Source organism: Panthera pardus, unplaced genomic scaffold (genome assembly GCF_024362965.1).
Source record: "Panthera pardus isolate Hobbes unplaced genomic scaffold, ASM2436296v1 HiC_scaffold_20, whole genome shotgun sequence".
Lineage (NCBI taxonomy): Eukaryota > Metazoa > Chordata > Mammalia > Carnivora > Felidae > Panthera > Panthera pardus.
This window is the reverse complement of record NW_026526766.1, coordinates 10,059,449-10,086,999: the sequence shown is the minus strand read 5'-3', so window position 1 is coordinate 10,086,999 and position 27,551 is coordinate 10,059,449. Positions and strand designations below refer to the sequence as shown.

At 43.0% G+C, this 27,551-nt stretch overlaps 1 protein-coding gene across 3 annotated transcripts; it reads left to right on the top strand.

The window, feature by feature from the left end:
• The first annotated feature begins 1,266 nt into the window (after nt 1-1,266).
• Nucleotides 1,267-8,158, top strand: DMRT2 (doublesex and mab-3 related transcription factor 2). Of its 3 annotated transcripts, XM_019463672.2 has the most exons (5): nt 1,267-1,677; nt 2,487-3,058; nt 4,622-4,724; nt 6,336-6,414; nt 6,815-6,989. In XM_019463672.2, exons 2-5 carry the CDS (start codon nt 2,537-2,539, stop codon nt 6,879-6,881), a joined length of 771 nt encoding a protein of 256 aa, XP_019319217.1. In that variant the 5' UTR covers nt 1,267-1,677; nt 2,487-2,536; the 3' UTR covers nt 6,882-6,989. The 3 variants fall into 3 exon arrangements, with proteins under 3 accessions (XP_019319217.1, XP_019319216.2, XP_053763753.1); XM_019463671.2 differs by lacking the exon at nt 6,336-6,414 and having other exon boundaries at nt 1,274-1,677; nt 6,815-8,158; XM_053907778.1 differs by lacking the exons at nt 1,267-1,677; nt 2,487-3,058 and adding an exon at nt 3,305-3,667 and having other exon boundaries at nt 6,815-8,158.
• Nucleotides 8,159-27,551: the final 19,393 nt, after the last annotated feature.

Sequence of the window (27,551 nt, the reverse complement as noted above, 5' to 3'; positions counted from 1 at the left end):
CACAAAGGGAAATGCCAGTGTCCCGTTATCAGAAAAGCGCTTTCCAACTCCGCCAAAGGCTTGGATTCGAATACCTACCTGCGGGTCCCGCCGCCGGGTCTCGCCTTACTTCCATAGTAATTCCTAAACTGCCTCCTTTCCACCTCTCAGAACTTGGTTAATTAACTTCTTTCCACCGGCTCCGAGAAAGGAAACGTTAGAATCAGTTCAGCGATTTCTTTCCTTTAACGCATATTTATCGCAGGCCTACTATGTGCTCCGTGCAGCAGCACTCAGTCTCCCAATTTGTCTCTCAAACCGATCCCGAGGGGCATTGATTATTTAAAGGGGTGACTAGACAAAACGCCGTCTAAGTGATTTTAAATTCACTTCAATAAATAAAATGTAGCGTTGGATTAAGGGACTAGTTCTTTAGACATGTTGGAAGTTCAATTTATTAAACATTTGTGTAAGGGATTTTTGAGACAGAAAGTATTTCTTTATAAATACATTCATGCACACTAAAAAAAGTCATCTTAAAAAATAGCTTCATTTTAAAACATGCTTAGAGTGGATATGTTGCACCTAAATCTCCAAATGGCACGTATTTCCGCCCTCTCCCCCACCATCGGAGAAAAATGACATCGGAGGAAAATGTAAGTGACGTCGGTGACTTGGCGACCCGCCGGCCTCACCGGTAAGATGAAAGTTAGGAAGAACTACTTTGCACTTTAAGGATGAGCGGCGCTAGCCATAAAAATATCTACAGATCATTTGTCCGCCAGTCTGGCGCTGTGGTGGTGCAAGGTGACCACTGATTTAGTCTTGCAGGAGAAAGTAGGATGCAGCTGTGTGCCCGATTAGAGAGGCCTCATTTCCAAGCCCAACTTTGGGTTAATTACTGAGTCGCAGAAATACTGGACTTGCTGATAACGTAGAGACCAACACCAGTCTTTCCGACCGCTGCCTTGAGCATTACCTTCTTTTGTAAACAATGCGATTCGCAAGAGTGTGTTTCCTATTGTCCGTGAGATAAACGGCGACTTCACCCCAGCAGACCACCGTCACACTTCGGGTTTAGCGCTGGGACAGACAACCCGGCTGCACCGAACGTTGCGCGGGTGGATTCTGGAGGAGCGCCGAAGGGAGGGGCGCGACGGCCGCCAGGAGGCGGGGAGCGCCAGGCCGGCGCGCCTCGGCCAATCAGCGTGCACACCGCCTGACAACCGTCCAATTAGAGGGCGCGGTGCTCGGGGCCCCGAGCCGATAATACTAGGAAAGGGAGCAGAGACTAACTATTGCAGCCAGGGGCGCTGCGCCGCACGCAGCTGCGTACGCCCGCCGGGAGAGCCCGAAATCTGAGGCCAGGGCCGCCCAACCTTCCCGCCCAGATTGGGTCACAGGAAGCAGAAAGCAGCTCCTGCGAGGTGAAGCGCTCGGGGCTGCCAAGGACCGATTAGAACTTTGCGGAGTCCGGGATGTGCGGGGCGAGGCTGCTGAGGACTTGATTCATCTTCTCCACCCATCCCCCGTACTCCCCGTCCACTGGGCTCTGAGCCTCCAGCTGTCAGCCCCCGATTTCGTGGCAGGGTGTGGCGACCCTGATTTGTATTTGCAAGCACAGCCAGCAGCCCAAGAGCCAGGTCCTAAAGCTGGATATCTTTTGCCTCGGCTGCTAGCTCGGGCCTCAGAGTCTTGGTGAGTGCTGTGATGTCGCTCCGGGTGTCAGGGAGGGCAAAATCGCCGTTCCTTATCTTTTCTATTTTATCTGGATGTCTTGCCTTAAAGTGCAAACCATGCCCGATGTATATGGAGACCGCGCAGCTCAGCCGTGCGAGGCTCAAGCATTATTGATGTTGGAAGGGCATCTGCAGCTCCATGCGCGGTGTCCTTATGGGTCTCTGACAGAAGAACATTTTTTGGGTTTGAGTTGACTATTTGCTAGGGGTGGGGGGCGTAAAAGGACCTCTCCAAGCGCAAAAGAGGGTCCCTGTAGTGGTGTAAGAGGATGAGGCATTTGAGAGGCATAGAATGGTACTTCGCTGGGTCTGAAGGGGCCCCTTGTGATCCAAAGGAAAGTAACTCTCCCATCGATAGTTTCATATTCATCATGGCCCTAGTAGTTGGCTATGGGGAAGCCTGACAAGTGGCCTAGGTCGGCCCAGTTGGACACAATACTTTTGTGTGTGTGATCCGTGCGTTACCCCGGGACTTGTCCCGAAAGCTGGTGTAAAGAGGCAGAGAGGTCTGTGGTTAAAGATCAGGTGCTCCTAGAGCACTTAGAATGAGTTAAGATAGAAACCTTGTTGACTTGGGAATTTCTGGGGGCCCTAAAGGTACAAGAAACGCAGTGTGGTGTGGATGCGAGGGACGTGAAGAGAACAGGGCTCCTCCAAGGGCCAGAGGCCCTAGACCGGGAGCTCTGGGCTCAAGACCCGGGGGTCGGTGCCTGACGGTGGTTGGTGCGTCTTCGGGTCTTTTCGTGTCCCCCCCTCCCCCCCCACCAGGGCGCGGGAGACTGAGCGTAGGCCGGAGCCCGAGCGCCGCGCCGCGCGCCATGGCCGACCGGCCCGCGGGCCCGGCGGCCGGGGACTGGGAGATCGACGTGGAGAGCCTGGAGCTGGAGGAGGACGGCCGCGGGCCGCCGCCGCCTACGCCGCCCGGGCCCAGCCCGCCGTCGGCCGACGGGGACGGCGAGGACGACGAGGACGAGGACGAGGACGACGACGCGGAGGATGAGGGCGACGGCCTGGAGGCGGGCGCTTCCCCGGGGGTGCAGGGCCGGCCGGAGCAGCAGCGGGGAGCGCCGCGGGGGCCGACCCCCGCGCCGCAGGCCTCGCCGGCGCCGGCCGGACCCCCGGAGCGCGGCGCGAACGCGGGCGGCGGCGCGGAGCCGCGCAAGCTCAGCCGCACGCCCAAGTGCGCGCGCTGCCGCAACCACGGCGTGGTGTCCTGCCTCAAGGGCCACAAGCGCTTCTGCCGCTGGCGCGACTGCCAGTGCGCCAACTGCCTGCTGGTGGTGGAGCGCCAGCGCGTCATGGCCGCCCAGGTGGCGCTCCGGAGGCAGCAGGCCACCGAGGTGCGTACCCGCAGGGCCCGGGGTCGCGCCTCGCGGGGACGTCCGGGCCGCCGTGGGGGTCGGGCGTGGGAAGGGACGGGGAGCCCCCTTCCCCCCGCCCGGCGGAGGGCCGCGGCGCGTGGCGCTTCTGGGGGGGACGGGTGGTGAAGACGCTTCTCTGGTCCCGGTGGCCTGGGGGGGGGGGGGGGTGTCGAGGCAGAGAGGCAGCCGCGGGCATCGCCGGGGAACTTGACCAAAAAGATTTTGTAATTTTAAAAGCAGGCAGAAAGGCCTTGAGAGTGGTCTGGGAGGTTTTGGGGAAAGATATTTTATCTTTTACCTGTTTATTTTGGTGGTGTTGGGGAGCAGGGGGAGGACAGTGGTGGCTGCAGTCGCTGTGTTACTGGTGCTGTTCTCGAAAAAGAACCGCGCAGCTTCCGCTGTCAGAGGGAGAGGCAGAAAGTGCTGCCCATTTTACAGATGAGACCAAGGGTGGCGTGGGAAGTTAGGTGCCCGAAGCCCTAGGTCCTGAAGCCAGCTTCGACCTAAGCTAAGGGGCCGGTGGAGAGGTCCCTGGTGCCTCCCACCGGGGGGCTCCAGCTGTGAGGAGAGCCAGCGTTTTCTTTAAGGGTGAGGCTTTTCTTGACCTTTGGATTTCCTGTGTCCATGTGTTTCTGCACTTGGGAGAGCTCAGAGCCAGGGAAGCTTCGGGGTTCCCCCCCCCACCCCCACCCCTTACAGACTCAGGGCCTGGGAAGATTTTTGCTTTAACGTTTTCTCTAGGAGTGACTGGGGAGGGGTTCACATCCTCATCGGAGGCAGTGACCCTAATGGAAAGCTTTCTGAGGGCCCCAGAGAGTGCTCTGGATGACCGAGGTGGCCTTGTCCCTGGGCTGGGCCTCCTCCAGAGTGAGGCGCTTGGCACCAAGGGCTCCTACATCCCTCAAGGGTCCCTGGGCATTCAGGGCTGGACTCAGGCATAGAAGGACCCAGAATCCCACCAACCAGGAGGTGACAGAGGGAGCAAAGTTGGGTTTCCCCTTGTCCCGTGCCCCAGGTGGCCGCTGAGGTTTTTGTTTTTGCCTTCATGTATCCCAGGCTCCCACTGTTTTTGGCCAGACCCGGGAGAGTGTGAGAGACAGGTTCCCTCATACCTCTCTCTCAACCCCCTGTACCCCATTCCACCTGCCTTGCTGCCAGAAGAAACCAGCTTCACCTCACTGCTCAATCGCAGGCCACGGACACCTTTGGCCCTACCTCTGCATGCCCCGGACACAGCTGTCCCCCGCAGCTCTCCTTCAGGGCCTGGCTCCTACGATCTTGACTGTGGGATGTCCCCCAACTTCTAGCTGTGGGATGAATTTGGAGTGACTCTAGCAAAGTGGCCACAGAGAAAATCTCCTCTACTGCCTGTCAACTGAAGTAGCTTGTTGCCCTGGAATTAAGGGGTGCTGATGTGAATTTGTTGAGAATTATTTTTACATGGGATGAGAAAATAAATACATTTAGACCGGGGAGGGTTGCTGATGCCCCTTCCTTCTCTTTCTTGTGGGGCATTGTTGATTATGTTTCTTGTGTTTACAGGACAAGAAGGGGCTTTCCGGGAAACAGAATAATTTCGAGCGCAAAGCCGTGTATCAGAGGCAAGTCAGGGCACCCAGTTTGCTGGCCAAAAGCATTTTAGAAGGTAAAGCAATGCAGAATTATCCTTTAGCCTTTTAAACCAAGTTCTGAGGGCTTCTCATCATTCACACATATGGCATTTTTATTAACCTGTGAAGGAGCACTCTGAGGGGAGGGTACTTTGTATTAGGAAGTTTTGCTTTAGGGAGGAAATCAGGGTGTGGGGAAATGGATCTCACATACCTCTTGAGGTTTCTGTCACCGGTAATTTGTTGTCTGCATAACAGTTGTAGTCTGCTTAATAGGTAAGGGGTTAACGTGGGGTGCATTTGAAATTGGCCCTAGTGTGAGGGCATGCCACCAGATCATGGACGGAGCAAGGAAACAAATTAAGAACAAATTCTTTGGGTGTAATTGTAGCCGAAGTAAGTCAAGTGAGGAGCTGAACAGCTACCCACGCCAATAAAGACCTCTAGTTCCGACTGATGCATCATCTAATACCACTCTTTTTCGCTGTACTGTATTCCTCCCTGGATTAGCTACATCAGTTTACTATTTCTTATTTCTCGGTTTACTGTTTTTTATTTCTAACCGTCAAGATCGTAGAATCTGGAAAAGGTTTTGAATCAAACAAGAGAAGTGGAGGTTGAATTTGAATTTGAACGGTGTGAATTCTCTCTACCAAGTTTTCACTTTCTCTAATGCTTGGGGATACATTAATTTTACTTAAAATATTGCTGATTTTTAAAAGCAGCTCTCTTTGGGGATGGGATTTATGGCTCTGAGAAACCATATCAATATATTGATCACCCTTCACCATTTAAATAAAGGAAAGTTTGTATTTGTTGTAATCACTCCTCCTTCATAAGATTCAGGTTGAAAAACTGTTTTTTTTAAAGTAGATATTTGCATTCTGTTTTTTCTCATGTGGCTTCTAATTGGGTTGGTTCTAGACAGGTTGTAGAGTTTGTTCGTGTGTTAATCCTGTGCTGTATACTTCTGATCTTAGAATGGTTTCGCGTGCGTTAAAAATGAATTTGGTTGCAAACTGGGTAAACAGATTTATAGCCATAGGGACAGCACGGATAAATTGAAAAGGTGCCAAAACAACTTGAGAAGTGGGAGGGCAAAATGGAATAGTAAATTCAAGTAAATAACTTCCTGGCAAAAACTTACCTTAGAAATAGAAACACTAATTTTCACATTTTATTTTATTTGCAAATGAGGGCGTTGGGCTTGTCACAATGGATCCTTCAAACAAATTTGCTAGTACTGAGTGGTTGGGGATAGTGAAATACTCAAAGCATTTCATGCTACTAGGAATTCTATTTATGCCGTACTAATCTTAGGTTTTTAAAATCTCTGCCCTTGCTCGTGAAATGTGCAATGAGTTTATACTGTAATGATTGTCTGCTCAACCATTTTGGTAACTGGCCAACATGATTGGGAGAAATGTTTTAGATCAGTTATTTTCAATAGAAAGGCTGATCTCCTCTCCTGCCTTTAGTTTTGTTTGTTTTTACTGCAAGTCTGGGGGAGGGGGCTGGTTAAATTGTTCTCTGCAGAATCTGTTTGACTAGTTAACAGCTCTTTTCAATTTTCTGTGCTTCCCTGTTTCCTTAGTCTTTTCTGTTTTTCTCCTCACTAATCTGCTGTCACTTTCTCTTTTTTCTAGTTCTCCTTGGATTATTCTCCACCTGTAACAATGTCCATAATGAACCGTCTTTAGAAAATAACAATGCCATCAGCTTTAGGTATAGATATCTTTTTTGATAATGGAAAAAGATGACACGGATAGTAATAAAGCATTGACTGAAGCAAGATGAGCAGACTTGTCTCTTAATATGTAGGAGCCTGGGAAGTAGATTAAACTTTCAGCCAGTGAAGTGTGCCTGTAAAGGTAAACAAACAAACCTGTAATGGCAAAAACAACAATAACAAAAAGTTACAATCTGGATCTCCTGCTCCCCAAAGAGAACTCTTTTCACTTGAACCTATACTTTTGTTTTCTGTGTAAAACATCAGTGTTTTAGAACTGTAAATTGTTCTTGTTCTTGTCCTGCCCATTTGCAGTGTCTCTGTTACCTTCTGGGTTTCCGGAATTTTCTTCCCTAGTTGTTAATCTCTTTCCTGTGCAATGCTTGCTTATTTTAGGCTACCGCCCAATTCCAGCAGAGACTTATGTGGGAGGGAGCTTACCCCTACCTCCCCCGGTAAGTGACCGGATGAGGAAAAGGCGAGCCTTTGCTGATAAAGAGTTGGAGAACATTATGCTGGAGAGAGAATATAAAGAGAGGGAGATGCTGGAAGCTTCCCAAGCTGCTGCCTTGTTCCTGCCCAACCGTATGGTGCACGGACCTGAATATAACTCCTACAAAAGTGCCTATAGCCCCGCCCCAGTGGAGCCTCCAAACAAAGACTTCTGCAATTTTTTGCCCACCTGCCTTGATCTAACCATGCAGTATTCAGGCTCTGGGAATATGGAACTCATCTCTTCCAACGTCAGCGTGGCTACGACTTATAGACAGTATCCCTTGTCCTCAAGATTTTTAGTTTGGCCCAAGTGTGGCCCCATTAGTGACACTCTTCTTTATCAGCAATGCCTGCTAAACACCACCACCTCGGTTCAAGCCCTGAAACCCGGGGCCAGCTGGGACTTGAAGGGAGTGCGAGTCCAGGATGGCCTTGTCGCAGAGCACGACATGGTGCCACCCAAACTAGAAGGCTCGCTGGTGTCGCCTCATGCTGCAGAGGTCCAGACCTCGAGAAGTGACCTTCACGGTCACCAGGCTGTCCCTGAGAGGTCTGCGTTCTCCCCACCCCAACGGAATTTCTCTCCCATTGTTGACACGGACTCCCTGGCGGCTCAAGGGCACGTCTTAACCAAGATCAGCAAAGAAAGCACCAGGCACCCTGTGCCACTTAAACATAATCCATTCCATTCATTATTCCAGCAAACTCTTAATGACACATCAGGCCCTGAGCTGAAAACGCCATTTGTCAAAGGGGCCTTTGAAGACGCCCCTAAGAAGCCCAGAGAGTGTTTAGTCAAGGAGAACCAGAAGTACACATTTACAATAGATAGATACGCGAAAGACCTTTTCGTCGCCAAGCAAGTTGGAACAAAACTCTCTGTGAATGAACCCCTGTCATTTTCTGTCGAGTCTATTCTGAAGAGGCCTTCATCTGCCATCACTCACGTCTCTCAGTGAAAGGCTGCTTACACAGAAAGCTGGATTTTCTGCCATCTTGGAGGGTTCCTACCAGTGGCGAATTTTTTTTTTCTTTTTTAAGAAGAAGGGTTCACATGTTTGTATAAAGAAATTTCTAATGTAAATGGGGATGATTTAAAAAAATTATATATATTCATATGCATGTACTTTTTCTCACCACATAAATATATTTAAAGATGGAAATTGCTTATGTGCAAACTGTAAAGTTCCATGCTTTACACAGCATTTCAAAAAGCAATAAAGTTGACACTGTCTTCTAAAAAGACCCAGTGTTTGCAGAAGTACCTAGTTGTCTTTGTCTAGGTGAAAAACTAGTGTCTGTGAAATGTTTTCTTTATTTTTCTAGGATTTGGTGTATTTTCAAGCGCTCTTAATGGTCAGTGGGGATCATGGGAAGTGCCTTATAATGCCTTAGTTTTGCATTTTGGAGGATGGGTAAATGTTGCTATTCAAGATTGAGGCAAAAATAGCTTTACAGAGAATACAGAACAGATGTGCATGTCTATAGAGTCATAATTTCACGTGATTGGACAAAGTAGAATTAATTTCCAGGGAAATCAAGTTTAAGATCTCATATCATGACCTGGCTTCTTGGGATGGATGTCTTTTAGCTCTCTGAGTCCCAGTGTCCTGATTGCAGGGTTTACCTGGGGCCTCAAGCTTCCGTTCTAGATTGAACTTTCTGTGACTTCTAGGTTGCTAGGGGGTCACAGAGCAGGTCCACTTGTAAGGTGCAGTTGGTTCAAACCATGATAGTGTATGTTTGAACCCCCTCTCAGCCCTGTGTATTTCACTGTCTCCTAAGGGCTGGTGACAGCAGGCATTTATTTTATTTTATTTTATTTTATTTTATTTTATTTTATTTTATTTTATTTTTGCTTTTTTCTTGTGTTGATTTGATTTTATTTATTTTTAATATAATTTATTGTCAAATTGGCTAACATACAGTGTGTAAAGTATGCTCTTGGTTTTGGGGGTAGATTCCCATGGTTCATCGCTTACATACAACACCCAGTGTTCATCTCAACAAGTGCCCCCCTCAATGCCCAGCACCCATTTTCCCCTGTCCCTCACACCCCCATCCACCCTCAGTTTGTTCTCTGTATTTAAGAGTCTCTGATGGTTTGCCTCCCTCCCTCTCTGTTTGTAACTATTTTTTTCCCCTTCCCCTCCCCCGTGGTCTTCTGTTAAGTTTCTCAAGATCCACATAAGTGAAAATGTATGATATCTGTCCTTCTCTGACTGACTTATCTCACTCAGCAAACTACCCTCAGTTCCATCCACTATGCTGCAAATGGCATGATTTCATTCTCATTGCCAGGTGGTATTCCATTGTGTATATAAACCACATCTTCATCCATTCATCAGTTGGTGGACGTTCGGGTTCTTTCCATGATTTGACTGTTGTTGAAAAGCGCTGATTCATAGGGGCACATGTACCCCAATGTCTACAGCAGCGCTTTCAACAGTAGACAGCAGGCATTTAGAAGTAGGTGCAGTCAGGACCAACTGGTCCCCGAGTATCAGCTTTATGCTCCCACCTTGTTGCCCCTGCCAGAGGGTTTCCGTATAGCTCTCTTCTGAGATCAAATAGCTTCAGGTGACAGTTTGCCGAAGACTGCAGATGCTCGTCATGTCATGAGGGTGGCTTCTTGAGTCTTAACCACCCCTCCCTTCAGTTTTGAGTTCCTTATTACCCTTAGTTTTGCTCAATAAAATGTTGTTGTTCTATATGATTGATAAAATGAGAGTAAGACATTTATGAGAGTGTTCCCTTCATCTCTGAAAGCCTCATCTGAGGACCCCAAATGAAGTCTTAAGATGCCACAGTCTTTTCAACCCAGAAAATCCAGAGCTAAATATCCGACCTTGAGTTTTGTGATGGAGTAAGTTGTTGCTTCCAATTCTCCTCTCACTTGGGGAACAAGAGCACTGGTTGGGCATGTGGGATGTGCCAAGAAGTTTGGCAATTTAAAGAGTTTCTGTCTTGCTCTGGAAAGCATTTAAAATTACTTAAAAATGATTTTGCTACTGATGAGCTCATGTAAACCTCCAGGGGTTCTCTGAATTGTTGCTTAAAATTAGAATCGGTTTCAAAAACAACAGGCCAAACCTTAGATTGATTTCCAGTTTGTACTTGTAAAGTAATACTTGGTTTTATTGAGTCAAATTTACTTATTTTTACTTTTGCAAAAGCCAGAGCAAGTGGAAGTTTGCCAGAGGAAAAGAAAATGAAAGAGGGCAGGGCTCCCAATGACTGTTGAAGATTATTTTCATTAAGTGGAAATATGTTTTCCAGTCATGAATGCCCTGGTGTCAGAGACAGGATCTAACTTCATTCACCCCCTCTGCTCCCCCAGTCATCTTTGTTTTATCTGGCTGTTAATTTTTATCTCCCTATTAGGAATTTATTTTTTGTGTCCAGTGTTAAGTGTAGACTTAACATTCAATCTAACTGCTGCAGAGGTAATGGGGAAAACCCATCATAATAAACCCACATAAAAGTAATCCCAAGAAGAAGTCCTTCTTTTTAAAAAAATTTAATGTTTATTTATTTTTGAGAGAGACAGAGAGAGCACAATGAGGGAGGAGCAGAGAGAGAGAGAGCAGCTGAGCTGTCAGCACAGAGGCTCGAACTGATGAAGTCAGACGCTTAACTGACTGAGCCACTCAGGTACCCCAAGAAGAAGCCCTTCTTAATCCAAACATGGATTTTCTCTCTTTCTTACTCTATTTTAATATTTTGAATACTTAACATTGGCCGATTTTTCCCCCTTTTGTGTTCAGTGAACATTTTGGGACATCTTTTCTGTCCTGTTATCTTTTTAATCTCATTAAGTGAATCCAGTTGACTGTGGGTATTCGTGCTTTTTCTCACATTATCAGTGACCAGAATTTTATTGTTCTTGAACATTTATAAGGGTGAGTACTTTCCTTGGTGAATTATTATTGTGCATTAATTCTGCTATCATGCTGAGTTCTTGGGATTTCAAACCTGCCATCAGCCACAAGAGATTTGTGCTTGTTTTACTCATTTTACTTCAATCACAACTACTGTTTGATTCTGTAGACTCTTCAAAGAATACTGTTACCAACACATTAAATCCAACTTGTGGATCAGTATAAGCATTTTCTGTGTTCAAGGCAATAAATGGATTTGGGTTTAATTATTTTTAAGAATGTAAAGAAGAATAAAACATGGACCTTTTCCTCGATTTAACTCCCCATATAATGCGGCTCTAATGACATAGTTTTCTTCCATCTTGACGGGTCAAACGTCATATGATTTTTTGCTCAGTTTGCTGTGAAGGGTGGTTTACACCAGTGCTTCCCAAACTTTAATGGACGGTGAATCACGTGGGTACCAGATTCTGGTTTTCTGTAGGCCTGAGGAAGGGCATATGATTCTGCCTTTCTACCCCCCACCCCAACCCCACCATGGGATGCTGATGTTGCTGGTTTTCAGCCTACTTTGAGTAGTGAATGTTTTCCATATTTCTGTTAGTCCAATGCACATTTAATATACTCTTCCGTGGGTTTGACTTCTAATACAATGGAGTTATCATAAATAATTTAATATATGGGAATAATTAAATTTTTTCCTCCAAACCTCCAGAAGGTACAACATCAAGAATGAATCATAATGTAAAATGGGCTTGGCTGATTATGAAGCATCAGTGAAGGTTCATCAGTTGTAACAAATGTACCACTCTGGTGGGAGATTTGTTAATGGGGGAAGTTATGCATGAGTTGGGGTAGCGTGGTGGTGGGGGGGAAATATGGAAAATCCCTGTACCTTTCTCTCAATTTTGCCATGAACCTAAAACTGTTCTAAAACAATAAAGTAAAAAACACACAAAAAAACTTTTTTAACCCTTTGGTGGCAGAAAGTAGGACAAGACCTAGGCGTAGTTATAAAGGAGACAAATTGCTTCCCTCTCTCTTTTTTCAAAACTAGAAGATCTTTTAGTTTGGTCAAAAAGAAACCATATTTTTATGGGGCACCTGGGTGGCTCAGTTGGTTAAGCGCCCAGCTCTTGGTTTCGGCTCAGGTCATGACCTCATGGTTGTTGGGATCGAGCCCCATGTTGGGCTCTGTGCTAACAGAATCTGCTTGGGATTTTCTCCCTCTCGTTCTCTCTCTCTGACCCTTCCCCCACTTTCATGCGGGTGCATGCACCCACCTTCTGTCTCTCTCAAAATAAGTAAACTTCAAAAAAATATATTTTAAACTGTGGTAAAGTACGCATCACATAAAATTTACCATTGTAACCAATTTTAAGGGTACAGTTCATTGATGTTAAATGTATTTATCCTGTTGCTCAACCATTACCACCATCCATCTCCAGAACTCTTTTTATCTTGCAAAACTGAAACTCTGTGCTCATTACACGATAAGTTTCTCCTCCCTGCCTGCTCCTGGAAACCATCCTTCTACTCTATGCATTTGACTACTCTAGGTGCCTCATACTGAGTGGGACCATTCTCTATTTGTCCTTTTGTGATGGGCTTATTTCACTTAGAATAATGTCTTCAAGGTTCATTTATACTATAGCATATGTCAGAACTTCCTTCCTTTTTAAGGTTGAATAATATTCCATTGTATAGACCTCACTTTTTCTTTCCTTTTATCTGTCCATGGCCACTTGGGTTACCATAGCAGTGAATAGTGCTGCTATGAACACGGGTGTGCAAATATCTCTTCACTTAGTCCTTACTTCCTGATTTCACCTTCTTCCCATCTTTAGGAACTCAGTTTTTTTTTTTTTTTAAATTTTTTTTTTAACGTTTATTTATTTTTGAAACAGAGAGAGACAGAGCATGAACGGGGGAGGGGCAGAGAGAGAGGGAGACACAGAATCGGAAACAGGCTCCAGGCTCTGAGCCATCTGCCCAGAGCCTGACGCGGGGCTCGAACTCACGGACCGCGAGATCGTGACCTGAGCCGAAGTCGGGCGCTTAACCGACTGAGCCACCCAGGCGCCCCAAGGAACTCAGTTTTTCTCAAGTATACATCCCTCCCACACTAACCGCCTGCCCCCAGTGTGTGGACCTAACTAACCAAGGCAACACCACTCTGCCCAGAGAGGCTCCAATATCAGCTGTGCACTTTTTGATGTGGTTTAAGTGAGTGTGTTATCACATCATCTGCGTTTAAAAGCTTAACCCCAATTGTGGAATGAAGGACTTGCATTCAGAAACTTTCTGGAATTCCTTATGCCAAGTCTCTGCAGTGCTAAAAGAGTAAAGAAACAGCTGAGAGAGTCAAGATAAAGAAGAAAAGAGAACCCACAGTTCCCTGTAAAATAATGACATTACTTAGGATCAAGTCTGGGTTTTCATCTGGTACTAGAATTCTTACTGGCCCACCTGATTTTATTTATTTTTGGGTTAACTGTTTTTGTTATTTTTCTAGGTCTGTGAGTTCAGGCTTATTTCCTTCTAGGATCTAATCTGGAGCGGTGATAGTTCTTTAGATGGCTGGATCCTGAAATACATAAACTCTGTTCCACTTGTATTTATTTTAATGTTTGTACAAAGCTTTTATCATATTATATTACCCTCAGTTATTTTGATTTTTACCTTGTTATATCTAAACACATTTAGGGCATGTTGAATAGAGAGAGCTGGAGATAGGTTGGTATTTGGAGTGATGGTAAATGTGCATAATAATAATTAACGTGTGTTTAGTGCCTGCTGATTTACAGAGCACATTCACATTTATTAACTCTTCTGTTCCTCATATAAATTCTCTATGAGAATGGCAGATGGCCATATAACGAGTTTAATCTACATCTCTGTGTGTGGACACAAATTTGGGGAATTTTTTTCCCAGGATACATGACTTGGTCTGATCTAGTTTTAAGATTTTTTATGTACATGTTAAGTGCATTTAATTTTTTATATATAATACATAATACATTATATATATGTATTTATATAATGTTATGTGTTTGCCTATATCTGTATATAGAAATATTTAGGTATCTATAACTTCATGAAGTAACACACACACACACACACACACACACACACACACGGTTTCATGAAGTTGTGAGAACAACTGAGATAAAGAATGAGAAAGAGAACCTACTGGTGAGGCATAATTGACAGCCCCAGCTGTCAGACCTTTCTATCCACTGCAGTGTTCAGGCCAAGGCCGCACTTTCCGTGGGCTGCTTCCAGCAAGGGACAGTGAGCAGGGTTGCTAGAACGGAATAATTTCTGCCCTGAAATGGGATGCTTCTGCCAGGCATCCTTGGCTGGGGAACTCTCTGTCTAAGTATTTCATTATGCATGGTTGAGAGACCTAAAAACTAGCACCTCTGTTACATGCCTGGGATTCAATAAAAAAATAAGACAAAAGAGTTGGTGTTTGGAGATTAGAATATACCTTACCTACCTTTATTACTGATTATGATTATACCAAGAAGGACTTATATTCAGGAGCAAGGACATCTCTAAAACTAACCTTTGGGACTGATCTCTAATAGCTCCAGGATTAATTAGACCTACCTACCTAGATACAGTCAGCAGTGGCCCCCACACCTCCCCTGCATGCAGAGAGTAACTGAGTATCTCTATTCCCTGATCCACGTTGGCTCTTAAAAGGAAGGGAAGAGGAGTAGGCAGAGATCCCCATCCCTCTTTCTCTATCCCAAACTTGCCAATCAGGTATATTACTCTCCTTCCACCTTTTGATTTAACATACATTTTGTTACCTTCTTTGTTTTGGATTGAGGTCAATCCAAAGAACACATACCCTTGAGTTTGAGGACTGCAATCAGAGTTTAAGTCGTTGCTGAAGATACAAGCTAGCGGATGGGAAATGGTGTGATTACTTCATATGTGCAAGTAGGCTAACAGCTATATGCATTTTTTAGAACAAAAAAGAAACCATGAGAAATGACTTAGTTTACCCCAGATGGAACCTAGGGCATTACATATAACATTCTGGCAAGCATTGAAGTATTTCACTAATGAGTATATCATTTGATATTGTTCAGTAGCATGACCCAAAGGGTTTCTATCAACCACCATCATATTGTTTTAATAGAATATCATCATGAAAAGTTATCATAGGAATGTACTTGAGATGTGAAGCCATGAAGCACAACTAATACCATTTCCTTTTTAAACAATTTTTAAAAATGTTTTTATTTTATTTTTAAGACAGAGAGAGACAGAACATGAGTGGGGATGGGGCAGAGAGAGAGGGAGACACAGAATCTGAAGCAGGCTCCAGCCTCTGAGCTGTTAGCACAGAGCCCGAAGTGGGGCTCGAACTCACGAACTGTGAGATCATGACCTGAGCTGAAGTCAGACGCTCAATCAATTGAGCCACCCAGGTGCCCCTATCATTTCCTTTTTGACAGGGTTTTTTAGAGAGGAATCAAGGGAATGCCATAGACCAAATGTATCTCATTTTAGCAAGGCATTTAACAAAATCTTTCATGGTAGAGAATTGTGGTTGGAAAACGGTGAAGTCAGGTAGATTTGTAGCTATTTGAACAGATACTTTCAAAAGGCATTGAGTAGTAAGTCAATGCCAATTTTGAGGAAGGCTTTTAGTCTTGTGATCTGTAGGTCTTCTTGTTTTTGATCTTGGTTAGCAAATGAAGATATAATGGGTGTATTATCAATATGTAGAAGACTTTGGGTTGGGAGATCTGACCATTATCTGATGGCTTCTACTGGAACTATACATCAAATGGAAAATCTTGTATTTGACTTTTACAAGCAACTGACACACCCAATTATGAAACTGTATTTTGAAGGGGAGTTAACTTGACATTAGTTTCTGTGAAAATGATCTGGGAGTCCTAGGGGATCACAAAGCTCAAAAGGAAGCAAGAATGAATCATGGCTGTAAGAAATTACTAATGCAAACTTGGATTCTGTTAATAGAGTCTCCCAAGATGAAAGGGAATGCTAACGTGTATTTCTCCCCACCCCACTCCACCCCACTTTACCCCACCACTGCCCTTGGTCAGAGCACATCTGGGAATTTATATCCACTTCTGGGCATTATTTCTTAAATGGGGATATTGATGGACTTAATTCCATAGGAGTGGAACCAAGGATAAGGACAGTGAAAGACCTTCACATCTTGTCTAACTATAGACAGTAAGGACACTGGTGTCCTAGAGACACCATGATGTGCTGGATAAGAGATATCTTAAGGGAAAAGTGCTCAATTTGTGGCTTCATATTAATCTATTCATCAATTCAGTTCCATTGGGAGTCTCTAGAAGAAGGAATCAGGGCTGAGTATGTTATAGTGAGTGAGATACAGCTAAGTAAAAGGGAGACCGTCTTTCAATTTGAGTTGTCCATGAATAGACTGGTGTGCCTTGTAACGAGCGTACTCGGAGGCCTTCATGTTGGACACAGAAGGAAGCCTTGCATTGGGCATGACATTGAGTTAGCCAGCAGAGACCCTGCTTCATTTATCTTTGTGTCCCATGTCCTACCACACCATTGAGTGTTTGGTGAATGAGGTGAATATTTTTCAACTCCAGTAATTCCTGATTTTATGACATCACCTATAAACAGGATTAGATGAAAGTATTTTTTTTCTCTCCCAGCCAAACTCTTTAGACTATCACACCATCAATTTGTTCTTTTAATTTAAAAGATGGCACAAAGAAATGACTCACTGACTATCTTAAATCAGACATCACTATGAATAAGAACATTGTAGCTTTATTCTGTATAATCGCAATTTGAGAAATGAAAAGTCTCAAAAATGTCTAGATTGGTTAAATATCCTAACGTAGTTGATTTTTTTCCTCATATGATATTTTTTAAGTCTCTTTTCTTTTTCATTCCAGAAGCATTTATTAAGTGTTTTTTGAGGTTTTGTGACAATGGAAGACCCATTATAAATAAGCAATTGGTTTTTGAATGAAATTAATTTTACATATGAATTCTTGGGATTAATTGGATTAAGATTATTGTCTATATGATAATAATTCAAAAGTGGCTTCTCTGTTGTAGCTACTTTGATAACTGGTCAATTTTGATTGAAAACTATATTCAATATGGTTAAAAAAACAAGGGATTTGAGATTATTGATTTAGATCAAGTCTGAGTCTGTTCAAGCATAATGAAGTAGAAATTCAGTTCTACTTTGTATTGTATGGATAAATCAGGTTATTTATTTATTTATTTATTTATAAATTTATAAAAATGTTTTATTTTTGAAAGAGAGAGAGAGAGAGAGACAGAGCATGAGTGGGGGAGGGGCAGAGAAAGAGGGAGACACACAGAATCTGAAACAGGCTCCAGGCTCTGAGCTGTCAGCACAGAGCCTGAAGTGGGGCTCGAACTTGGGAACAAGTTCATGTCATGAGCCAAAGTCAGATGCTCAACCAACTGAGCCACTCAGGCGCCCCAAGTACTGGTTTTATTTAATTCAGTAAACATTTACTAAGCACCTACAGTGGGCTGAGTAATGTTGAGCTCTTAGAGAGGAGACGACTAAGACATAGCTTTCAAAAACTGATATCTCAAGATTAATTTAGATATGTTCACAATTTCTCTATTATATTTTGTGAATGCAAGTAGCCCTTATGCATCCCTGTTTCCTCTATCCCGTCCTTGGAGAGAATCCACAGCTATTTCCTGTCATTTCAGGCGCAGATTGTTTGGATGTGACTCAGCTCTGTTTTATTCTCACTCTCTATTTTTTATTTCAGTCAGAGCTTTTTAAATGAAACTTGTAGACTCAGGAGTTCCCTGCAGGAAAATAGTGGGTTTGGCCTCAATTTTCCCAATTTCCTATAAGACTCAAGCTTGGTGACAATGGCCCTAAAATCAACAAAGGACCATCATTCTTCAATGCACATACTAACACAATGAAGGACCCACTGTGATCCACAAGCCAGAAAACACCCAAACGCTTAATGCATGAAATACTGGCAAAATTCGAGTGAAAAATAAACAGAAAAAAACCCAGCACTGTCTTCTGAGATAATGCAACTGAAGATTCAGGATGGGCAGATAGCGGGTGGGTAGAGGATAGAGCCACGTGATTGTGTGATTGTTCATGGAATGTACTTCAGTTGAGTGAACATTTACTGAGAAATTTCTGCATGCCAGATACATGCCAGATGCTGGGCTCGTGTGTTGTTTAGGTAGAATAAAACCACCCCAGGCTCCAGAGGCCTACTTATTTTTAAAAATAACAGTTTGAGAAGAGATAAATAAGGAAGGTGAGACTCTTGATCCTTAGCAGGTCTCATGAAGACGGGAACATGGCCTGGGCACTGGAGGGTGGTTCAGCCTGGTGGAGCAGACTGACATCCTTGTTGTTCCCTTGGCAGGGAAATGCGTGACCTATGGAGAGTACCAGAAAGTACTAATTGTTTGATATCCACTCTCTTCTTTAATAACAGAGCCCTGGTTTTATTCAGACTGGTGACACACCCAGCTAAAAGGCAACATTTCCCAACCTCATGTGCATATTGGTGTGGCCATTTAGATGCAGGTGCACAGCCTTGGATGACGTCAGGAAATCTCTACCATGGGGGACTAGAACAACAGGAAGGAGAACCTTTGGATTTTTTCTCTTTTGCTATCTTTATTCCTGGAATTTGAAAGTCTAGTAGCATCTTATGACCTTGTGGTTGGCAACCATGATCAAAGGAGGTTGGAGCAGAGAAACCAAAGGAACCAGGATGCCTGTTCACATGAGGATCTACTATTCTAGCTCTGGATTGTTTTCCTCAGTTCGATCATCTTTTATGGGAGACAATATCTCTTTATGTGCATGAGCTATTGTCATTGGCTCTTGGTTATTAACATCTGAGTGTAATTTCTGCTGATAGGGGAGGGCTCTTGTGTTCTGATGAAGAGGTGTCTGCTGTCTATATCTGCTTTTCCTCTGGTTCCTACTCTAATTTCTAAATCTTTTTCTTCCCATCATGGCTTCTCTTTACTATATCTCTATGTGCATCTTTTGGCTTCTTTCTTTATCATCTGTTGTCCCCTCATACTGTAAGCCTTTCATTAAAGCCTGAGAGTGGGATCTGATGAATTCAGTTAATTCCTGTTGTCTTCTTTCAGCCAAGTCTTATAGGTGAGTTATCTGTACCTGGTATCTGTGGGGAGCCACATGGTATAAACCATGGCAGTCTCTCGTATGAAACCCCTCAGTGGAGTCCTGGATGTAGTAGGCTCTTGGAATATAATAAATATTTCCCCCAAATTAATTTCATAGATGAGTAAGGCATGGTCCCTGCACTCTAAGAGCTCAGAGCCTGCTTCAGGAGAAGCACCCATACCGTTAAAATCCATTTCCAACTACAAGTCAGATAATAACAACAGTCAAAACAGCTCACATTTATTGTGTTCTTTGGTTTTTGTCTGACATTTTGCATGCATTATTTCACTTCATCCACGCAAAGTTTAACTTGGGAAGTAGGTAAAATAGTTCCTCTCCCTTTACATGTAAGGATACAGGCTTGGAGAAGTGAAGCAGCTAGCTGAGTACCATATATCTGGGGAGTGAATAGGTAGAGAAGAATATCAAGTCACTGGAACCAGTGCCTTGTGCCATCTCCCAGAAATGAAAAATAGCTCATTTTTACATGGCCACATCTTGGTGTAGGAGGAAGGATACAGGATGGAGAGGTGGAAGATCTCAGTTCTGACGCACCGCTTTCTCTGTCTTTTTCCTTCTCTGGACCTCAGATCTTTTTCCATCTGTAAGACAGGGGGAGTAGATGAAATGGGTTTGAGTTTAAATCCTGGCTGGGCCTCATGCTTGTCACATGGCACGAAGAGCCTCAGAACCATCAGAGCCGTGGAGGGTCTGGCCACTCTATTCAGCTTGGGCTCCAAGTGTAGCATTAATCCTCTGGGAAGAGACTCTTTAAAAAATCCACTTCATGTAGAATAGATCTACATTGTCCAGGGGACATCTGAGGCATGAACCAGAAGATGTGTTATAAGAAACTTACCATGATGCTGAACAGCCCACACCTGGAGGCAGACAAGGCTCTTGGCAACTAGGTCAGCTCTAGTCCACCTTTTATATGGTATTTCCCCTCCTTTCCCTACTCACGTAAGTGACCAGTGTTCTTAATGTGAACCTGTTCCCTAGATTGTTTCCAGGAGGCAGCATAGCAAACTGGAATGTGTATGGGCATGTACTAGTCTGAGTTCTCCAGAGAAGCAGAACTGGTAGGAGATACATCCACATCTGTCTACCTATATATCTATACCTGCTTATGTGGAAATTTATTATGAATTCGTTGATGTGATTATGGATGCTGAGAAGTCCCATGATCTGCCAGCTGCAAGCTGGAAACCCGGGAAAGCTGGTGGTATAATTTAATCTGAGTCTGAAGGCCAGTGAACCAGGGGAGCCAATGGTATAAATCTCAGTCTGAAGGCAGGAGAAGATGAGATGGAACGTCCCAGGTCGAGCAGAGGCAGGAAAGAAGGAGCAGGTTTTTCCTTCCTCTGCCTTTTCTTCTCCTCAGGTCCTTAATGGATTGGGTGATGTCCACCTACATTGGGAAGGCAGTGGACTGAGTCCACAGATTCAAGCACTGATCTCATTGGGAAACACCCTCACAGACATACCCAGAAATACTGTTTAATCTGGGCACCCCGTGGCCTAGCCAAGTTGACAAAATTAACCATTGCAAATATGCCCCTGTCAGTTTGGCACCCACTTAATCTCCAAATGAAGCTAATAACAAGGTCCTAATTGTGCCTAACATGATACATCTATTCTGCGTACAACCAAAAATGGACTAGCCCCTTCCTTAGGAGAGGAGGTGAAGTCCTTGAGTGCTGATTACTCTTATTGATATCCTGTAACTGAAATACTGCCATGATGTAAAATTAGCAATACTTAACTACTATGATATAAAACCAGTCCATCTTATGTTACATGATAAGGGAGTAAGAGAGGAAGGAAAACAAAGATGATATCTACATATATGTATACACACAAATGTACTCATACCAAAATGAGTGGAAGGTGGAAATATTCATGACACTACCTGTGAACAGGGAGGGCTACCTTCAACCTGCCAGAAAAAGGCAGACGCCAGCCAGAGGTGGCCAGCTGCTGCAGCTGTCACCGTTCATAGTCCACTCTGCATTAGGATTGCACATTTTCACATCGTCACCGTTCATAGTCCACTCTGCATTAGGATTGCGCATCTAATGTTGCAAAGCAGCCCTTGCAGGGGTCAGGACCCAAGAATCAAGTCGGGGTGATAGAGAACATGGTGAATTTGAAGTCAGGTGATCTGCACTTTAATTTTTTTTACAGCTTTGTTGAGATGTAGTTCATATATCATACAATTCACCCACTTGAAGTGTATAATGCATTGGCTTTTAGTATTATTCAAAGTTGTGCAACCATCCCCACCATCAATTCTAGAGCATTGTCATTGCCCCCCAGAGAAGCCCTGCATGTCATTCTCAACTTTTGCATTCCCTGAGCCCTGGTCAACCATGAATCTACTTCTGTTGGTATAGATTTGTGCATTCAGGACATTTCATATAAATGTATTCATGCAATGTGTGGTCCTTTGTGACTGTCTTCTTTCATCTAGCCTGACGTTTTCAAGGTTCATCCATGTTGTAGCATCTATCAGTACTTGATTCCTTGTTATGGAAGAATAAAATTTCATTGTATAAACATAAGACATTTAGTTTATTCATCAGTTGGTAGACATTTGGGCTGTTGCCACTTTCTATTATATATGAACATTCATGAGCTAGTTTTTGTGTGAACCTGTGTTTTCATTTCTATTCAGTATCCGCAACACCATTTCTTGAGACCTCTTTCCAAGAGCCCTAGGTCTCTATATAAGACCTTGTGATCCCAAGCATCTGGGAGGTTGGAAATAAGAATTTCCTGCAAGAATGTTACTTCTCTTTCCCTGTGTTGCACTTTTGCTGCCACTTTCCAAGACCAGAGATTGTGCCCCCTCAAACAGGGTGTCAAGATCATACTACACAGTCCTAAGAAGAAATGCCCATAGTCTGAACACATCAGAGCCCTGCTCTGGTTGGCTTTCTAGAACAATCAATTAGGGTAAATTATACAGAGAGGCCCCTGTTATGAACCTCTCTGTTGGGTGCCAGCCTCCACCCTTGCTTTGTAATCCCATGGGCACAGTTAAATTCCCCAGAGAAATGAGCTACCTGGTGGTTCGTTGGGGCTATCCATTCCAGACAAGTCTGCTCCACTCAAACTGCCCTTCCCCAATCCACTTCTCTATCCTCTCCCCTGCCTGAGCCCTTCACTCACCATTCCCCAGCATGACCCGAGTCTTGGCCTAAACTGCCTGTGTATGGTGTTCCAGCATTTTCTGTTCTCCAAGAAGAAGACAAGTTTTCTCAGATCTGGGTAAAAAGGCCTTCTTTGCTAACACATGACTGTTGGGAATAGTTAACATATGTAAAGGACTATACTTTGTTGACTGGACTTTTAAATGGGTAAATGAGAAGTTAGGGAATTGAGAGTGAGGAGAACATTTGAGTCTGGTTGAATGTGTTCTGATGAAAAGCCATGAGGAACTTTTCAAAGTAATGGTACCATTCAGTAGGAGTAATGTCAACAAAGCATAACCTGTTCCACCAGTGATATTATGACTAATATTCAACATGTAACCCACCTGATCTGAAATCCTGTTTGTTTTCATAGGAGAAATATTACTATATAACTAGGATTCTGTAGCACTCTAATACCTTGTAAAATACAGAATCATACTAAAGTGAAAATGTATAATCATTTTAGGGGCACCTGGGTGGCTCGGTCAGTTAAGTGTCTGGCTCTTGATTTTGGCTTAGGTCATGATCTCACAGTTCGTGGGTTTGAGCCCTGTGTTGGGCTCCATACTGACAGTGCAGATCCTGCTTGGAATTGTCTCTCTCTTTCTCTCTGCCACTCCTTGACTCATGCTCTTTCTCTTAAAGAAATAAACTTAACGAATAATCGTAAACCAATTATTGGCTACTTTTTTGGTACCTAAGTTCAGGTCAATATATCAGAGAAATGTCACCAAATCAGCAAATGCATATTGAATATCTACTAGGTTGCTAACAGTAGACCATACACTATGGAATACAGAGGGAGGTATATCCATGGACACAGGGAGGCACGCAGAAGGATGTTTACTGCAGTATTATTTAAAACCAGAGCAACTGAGGAAAAAAATCCACATGTCCATAAATAAGAAATGGAGAAAAATATAGTTCATCCAAACCATGAGATACTGGGCAGGGCAGACTTTTTAAAAAAATCAAGCTTGATATATGTGTACAAGCATGAGAAGATAGTACTGAATAAAAATAATGCAGGACAAGGACATAGATTGTGACATACAGGTTAAAAAAACATATCCTCACAGTGCTGTATATTTGCTAGATTACATATATGTGGATGTAGAAGCACAGGAAAAGGTGTTGAAGGACACATCCTAACCTGGTAATAGTTACCACATTTCACTCAGGGCCAAGGTGAGTGAGGCAGTGGAATTTTAACCTTGACTGCAATATACCCTTTTGTTTTACAAGGAAAAACCACTCGTGGATTCTTAGTGAATTTAAAACTGACATTTCTTTAAAGAATATGGATGCAATTTTGACCTAAAGCAAAGCATAAAATTTTATTTTATTTTATTTTTTTGAATTTTTTTTAACGTTTATTTATTTTTGAGACAGGGAGAGACAGAGCATGAACAGGGGAGGGTCAGAGAGAGGGAGACACAGAATATGAAGCAGGCTCCAGGCTCTGAGCTGTCAGCACAGAGCCCGACGCAGGGCTCGAACTCACGGACCGCAAGATCATGACCTGAGCCAAAGTCGGCCACCCAACCGACTGAGCCACCCAGGCGCCCCAAAGCATAAAATTTTAAATAGTAAAATGATATCTGTTTGTAGGAATCAAGAAGCTACTTTAATAGGTAAGATCTAAGTATTTAAAGTATTAAATAATAAACACTTTTTAAGTGTCCTAAATCACTCTGGGCAATTACAAGAGAAGATATGAGGCAAAATATGATTAATATCCAAATAAATGGTACAGACAAAAGTGATAGAGAAATAGAATGGAATAAGAAAATAGGTTATTCCAACAGGTCAGCAAATTCTAGAAAAAGATTTGATACACTGTCTTGTGTCAAAACTTTTTTTTAATTAAAAAAAAAGTTTTTAAAGTTTATTTCTGAGCGAGAGAGAAAAAGAGCGAGAAAGAGAGAGTGAGAGAATGCATGGGACAGGCAGAGAGAGAGGGAGACACAGAATCCTAAGTAGGCTCCAGGCTCTGAGCTGTCAGCACAGAGCCTGATGCAGGGCTTAAACCCACGAGCCATGAGATCATGACCTGAGCTGAAGTCGGAGGCTTAACCGACTGAGCTATCCAGGTGTCCCTCAAGACATTCTTTTTAAAATTTAATTAAAAAATTTGAATATGTAGTACATTCTCATAGTTCAAACTCCAAAGCATAAGAAAGTGTATACAATGAAAATTTGCCTTTCTACCCATGTCCCTTGGCCACCCAGTTTATTCTAGCAGGCACAATCACTGTATTTTTTCCAGAGAAAATTTTAAAGTATATACAGAAAATACATGTAGACGTTTTTCTTCCTCCTCTTTAATGCAAATGGTAGCAAATGACTCTCTCTCCTTCATCTTGTTTTTTCATTAAATAATATATCTTCAAGAACATTCAGAATCAGTATAGCCAGTCTCTTTCTTTTATTTGGAAGTGCTACAATTTATTTAAATGGTCCACTATTGATAGGGATCTAGAATGTTGGCATCATTTTGCAGGATGATCAACACATTCTTGAGTAACTTAAGTGATTCCCAATTGGTGGTGTCCTCATGTCCACACTGGAAACCAATATCACATACTTTTGGTCATTAGCTATTTTTAGGGTTGAAAATGTACAGAGTTCAACAACAAGGGCTCTTGATTAGCGTAACTGAAAAAAAAAATCATGAGTCTCTTGGAAGTATTATGGCAGGTTATTAGATGTTACTTGATGCTTACCCAAGCTGTGGGCAAAACTATAGTGACTGAAAACAGATCCATGGTTGTCAGGGGTCAAGGTGGTGGGAGTTGATTCACTGAAAAAGGACACAAAGGAAATTTTGGAGGGGATGGAAAATGTTGTATATCATAATTGTGATAGTGGTCATAAAAGTGTATACACTGAATTGTACACTTAAAATTAGTGAATTTTATTGCATGTAAATTATATCTCAATAGAGCTGATTTTAAGAAAAAGGAGCCTTGGTATTTTCCCATTGGGCCAAATCAAAGACAGATTTTTCAGGAGTAACCGGTCACTGCTGTTATTTTTTCCTATACTCCTCCAAAGTGAGAAATGCTCAGTTATCCTCAGAGGTACTTCTAGAGAAGTAGCCATCACAGACTTTAGAGAGAAAGGCCAACTCATGCAATATTCCAAAAATTTAGCATCTGGTCCTATTATTGTGCTAATTCCTAATTAGATACAGTGGCCATATTTAAGTTCAGTTATGGCATCTAACTCCTTTCTAAATTGAGATCCTCATCACTCAACTTTTGCTGCTTTCCCCCATCATTGGAAAACCATTGAGTTGGAGACAGCGAATTTAACTTCCGAGTCCTGCTTCCCTTCTGATACTTCTGCTACCAGGTAGTGGTGATCAGTTACGGTCTCATAGATCAGATAGCTACTGAGAATATGGATTAGCACGCTGTTCTGTGAGAAGGTAACCAAGGGAAAAAGTTTCATAAACCTTTCGCTAGGATGCATACAGCTTTTGTAAAATTTCGTGCAAGCTGCTAATAGTCTATGTTTTTTTGTTCTTGTCTATAAAGTGGAAATACTTATATACACGTAACAGGGATGTGTCACACATATTATATTATCTCCTATATTGCATGTACTCAATAAGTATAAGTTACCTTTAAATAGTTAATAGTTTACCATGTCTGTGATTTTCCAAAAATGGATTTCCTGGTAGCTATATTTTATGTTCTAACCTGTCCTTTTTATGAAAAAGTCTTTCAATTCACAACCCACCTTTGTGATCAAGGAAGTTTTTTTTTTTTTTTTTTAATGTTTATTGTTGAGAGAGAGAGAGAGATAGAGCATAAGTAGGGAAGGGGCAGAAAGAGAGGGAGACACAGAATCCAAAGCGGGCTCCAGGCTCTGAGCTGTCAGCACAGAGCATGACGCGGGGCTCGAACTCATGAACTGTGAGATCGTGACCTTAACATGAGTCGGACGCTTAACTGACTGAGCCACCCAGGTGCCCCAGGGAAGATTTTTATAACATGGATGTCCACCATCTCCAATCTCCCTTCCAAACATACTACTGATTTTTAAACAAGACATATTTTCCTAGACTACACTATTTCAAAATACTTAATCAGAATCCAGCATTCTTTCTGAGAGAATATAGGATGCATTTTTTTTACACAATGCATTACAAGAAAACTTGATCTTTTTTTTTTTTAATTTTTTTTAATGTTTATTTATTTTTGAGACACAGAGAGACAGAGTACGAACGGGGGAGGGGCAGAGAGAGAGGGAGACACAGAATCGGAAGCAGGCTCCAGGCTCAGCTGTCAGCCCAGAGCCCGACGCGGGGCTCGAACCCACGGACCGCGAGATCATGACCCGAGCCGAAGTTGGACGCCCAACCGACTGAGCCACCCAGGCGCCCCAAAACTTGATCTTTAAGAGCATAAGAACAACTCCATATTTTTTAAACTTGTTTTATTTTTTATTTTTTTAAAATTTACATCCAAATTAGTTAGCATATAATGCAACAATGATTTCAGGAGTAGATTCCTTACTGCCCCTTACCTGTTTAGCCCATCACTCCTCCCACAACCCCTCCCGTAACCCTCAGTTTGTTCTCCATGAGTCTCTTCTGTTATGTTTCCCTCCCTGTTTTTATATTATTTTTGTTTCCCTTCCCTTATGTTCATCTGTTTTGTCTCTTAAAGTCCTCATATGAGTGAAGTCGTATGATTTTTGTCTTTCTCTGACTGACTAATTTCACTTAACATAATACCCTCCAGTTCCATCCACGTAGTTGCAAATGGCAAGATTTCATTCTTTTTGATTGCTGTGTACTACTCTATTGTATATATCTATATCTATATCTATATCTATATCTATATCTATATCTATATCTATATCTATATCTATACCTATACCTATACCTATACCTATACCTATATCTATATCTATATCTATATCTATATCTATATCTATATCTATCTATCTATATCACATCTTCTTTATCCATTCATCCATCAATGGACATTTGGGCTTTTTCCATACTTTGGCTATTGTTGATAGTGCTGCTATCAACATGGGGGTGCATGTGTCCCTTCGAAACAGCACACCTGTATCCCTTGGGTAAATGCCTAGTAGTGCAATTGCTGGGCCGTAGGGTAGTTCTATTTTCAGTTTTTTGAGGAATCTCCATACTGTTTTCCAGAGTGGCTGCACAAGGTTGCACTTCTAAGAACAACTCCATATTTTCAGTACCTAACTTTTTGCTAATGAATTAATAACTGGAAATGGATTACACTCAAGGTGAAGCCCACTGAGGATTAGAATGCCAGATATTAAATATTCCCAAGTGGGGACAGATGGAAGTATGCCTTTTATCC

What these genes read in the sequence shown, in the direction of transcription:
- DMRT2 (XM_019463671.2), top strand. Translation starts at nt 2,537, where the DNA reads ATGGCCGACCGGCCCGCGGGCCCGGCGGCCGGGGACTGGGAGATCGAC. An exon ending in GGAGGCAGCAGGCCACCGAG is followed by an intron (nt 3,059 to 4,621) that starts GTGCGTACCCGC and finishes TTGTGTTTACAG; the next exon opens with GACAAGAAGGGGCTTTCCGG. An exon ending in GGCCAAAAGCATTTTAGAAG is followed by an intron (nt 4,725 to 6,814) that starts GTAAAGCAATGC and finishes TGCTTATTTTAG; the next exon opens with GCTACCGCCCAATTCCAGCA.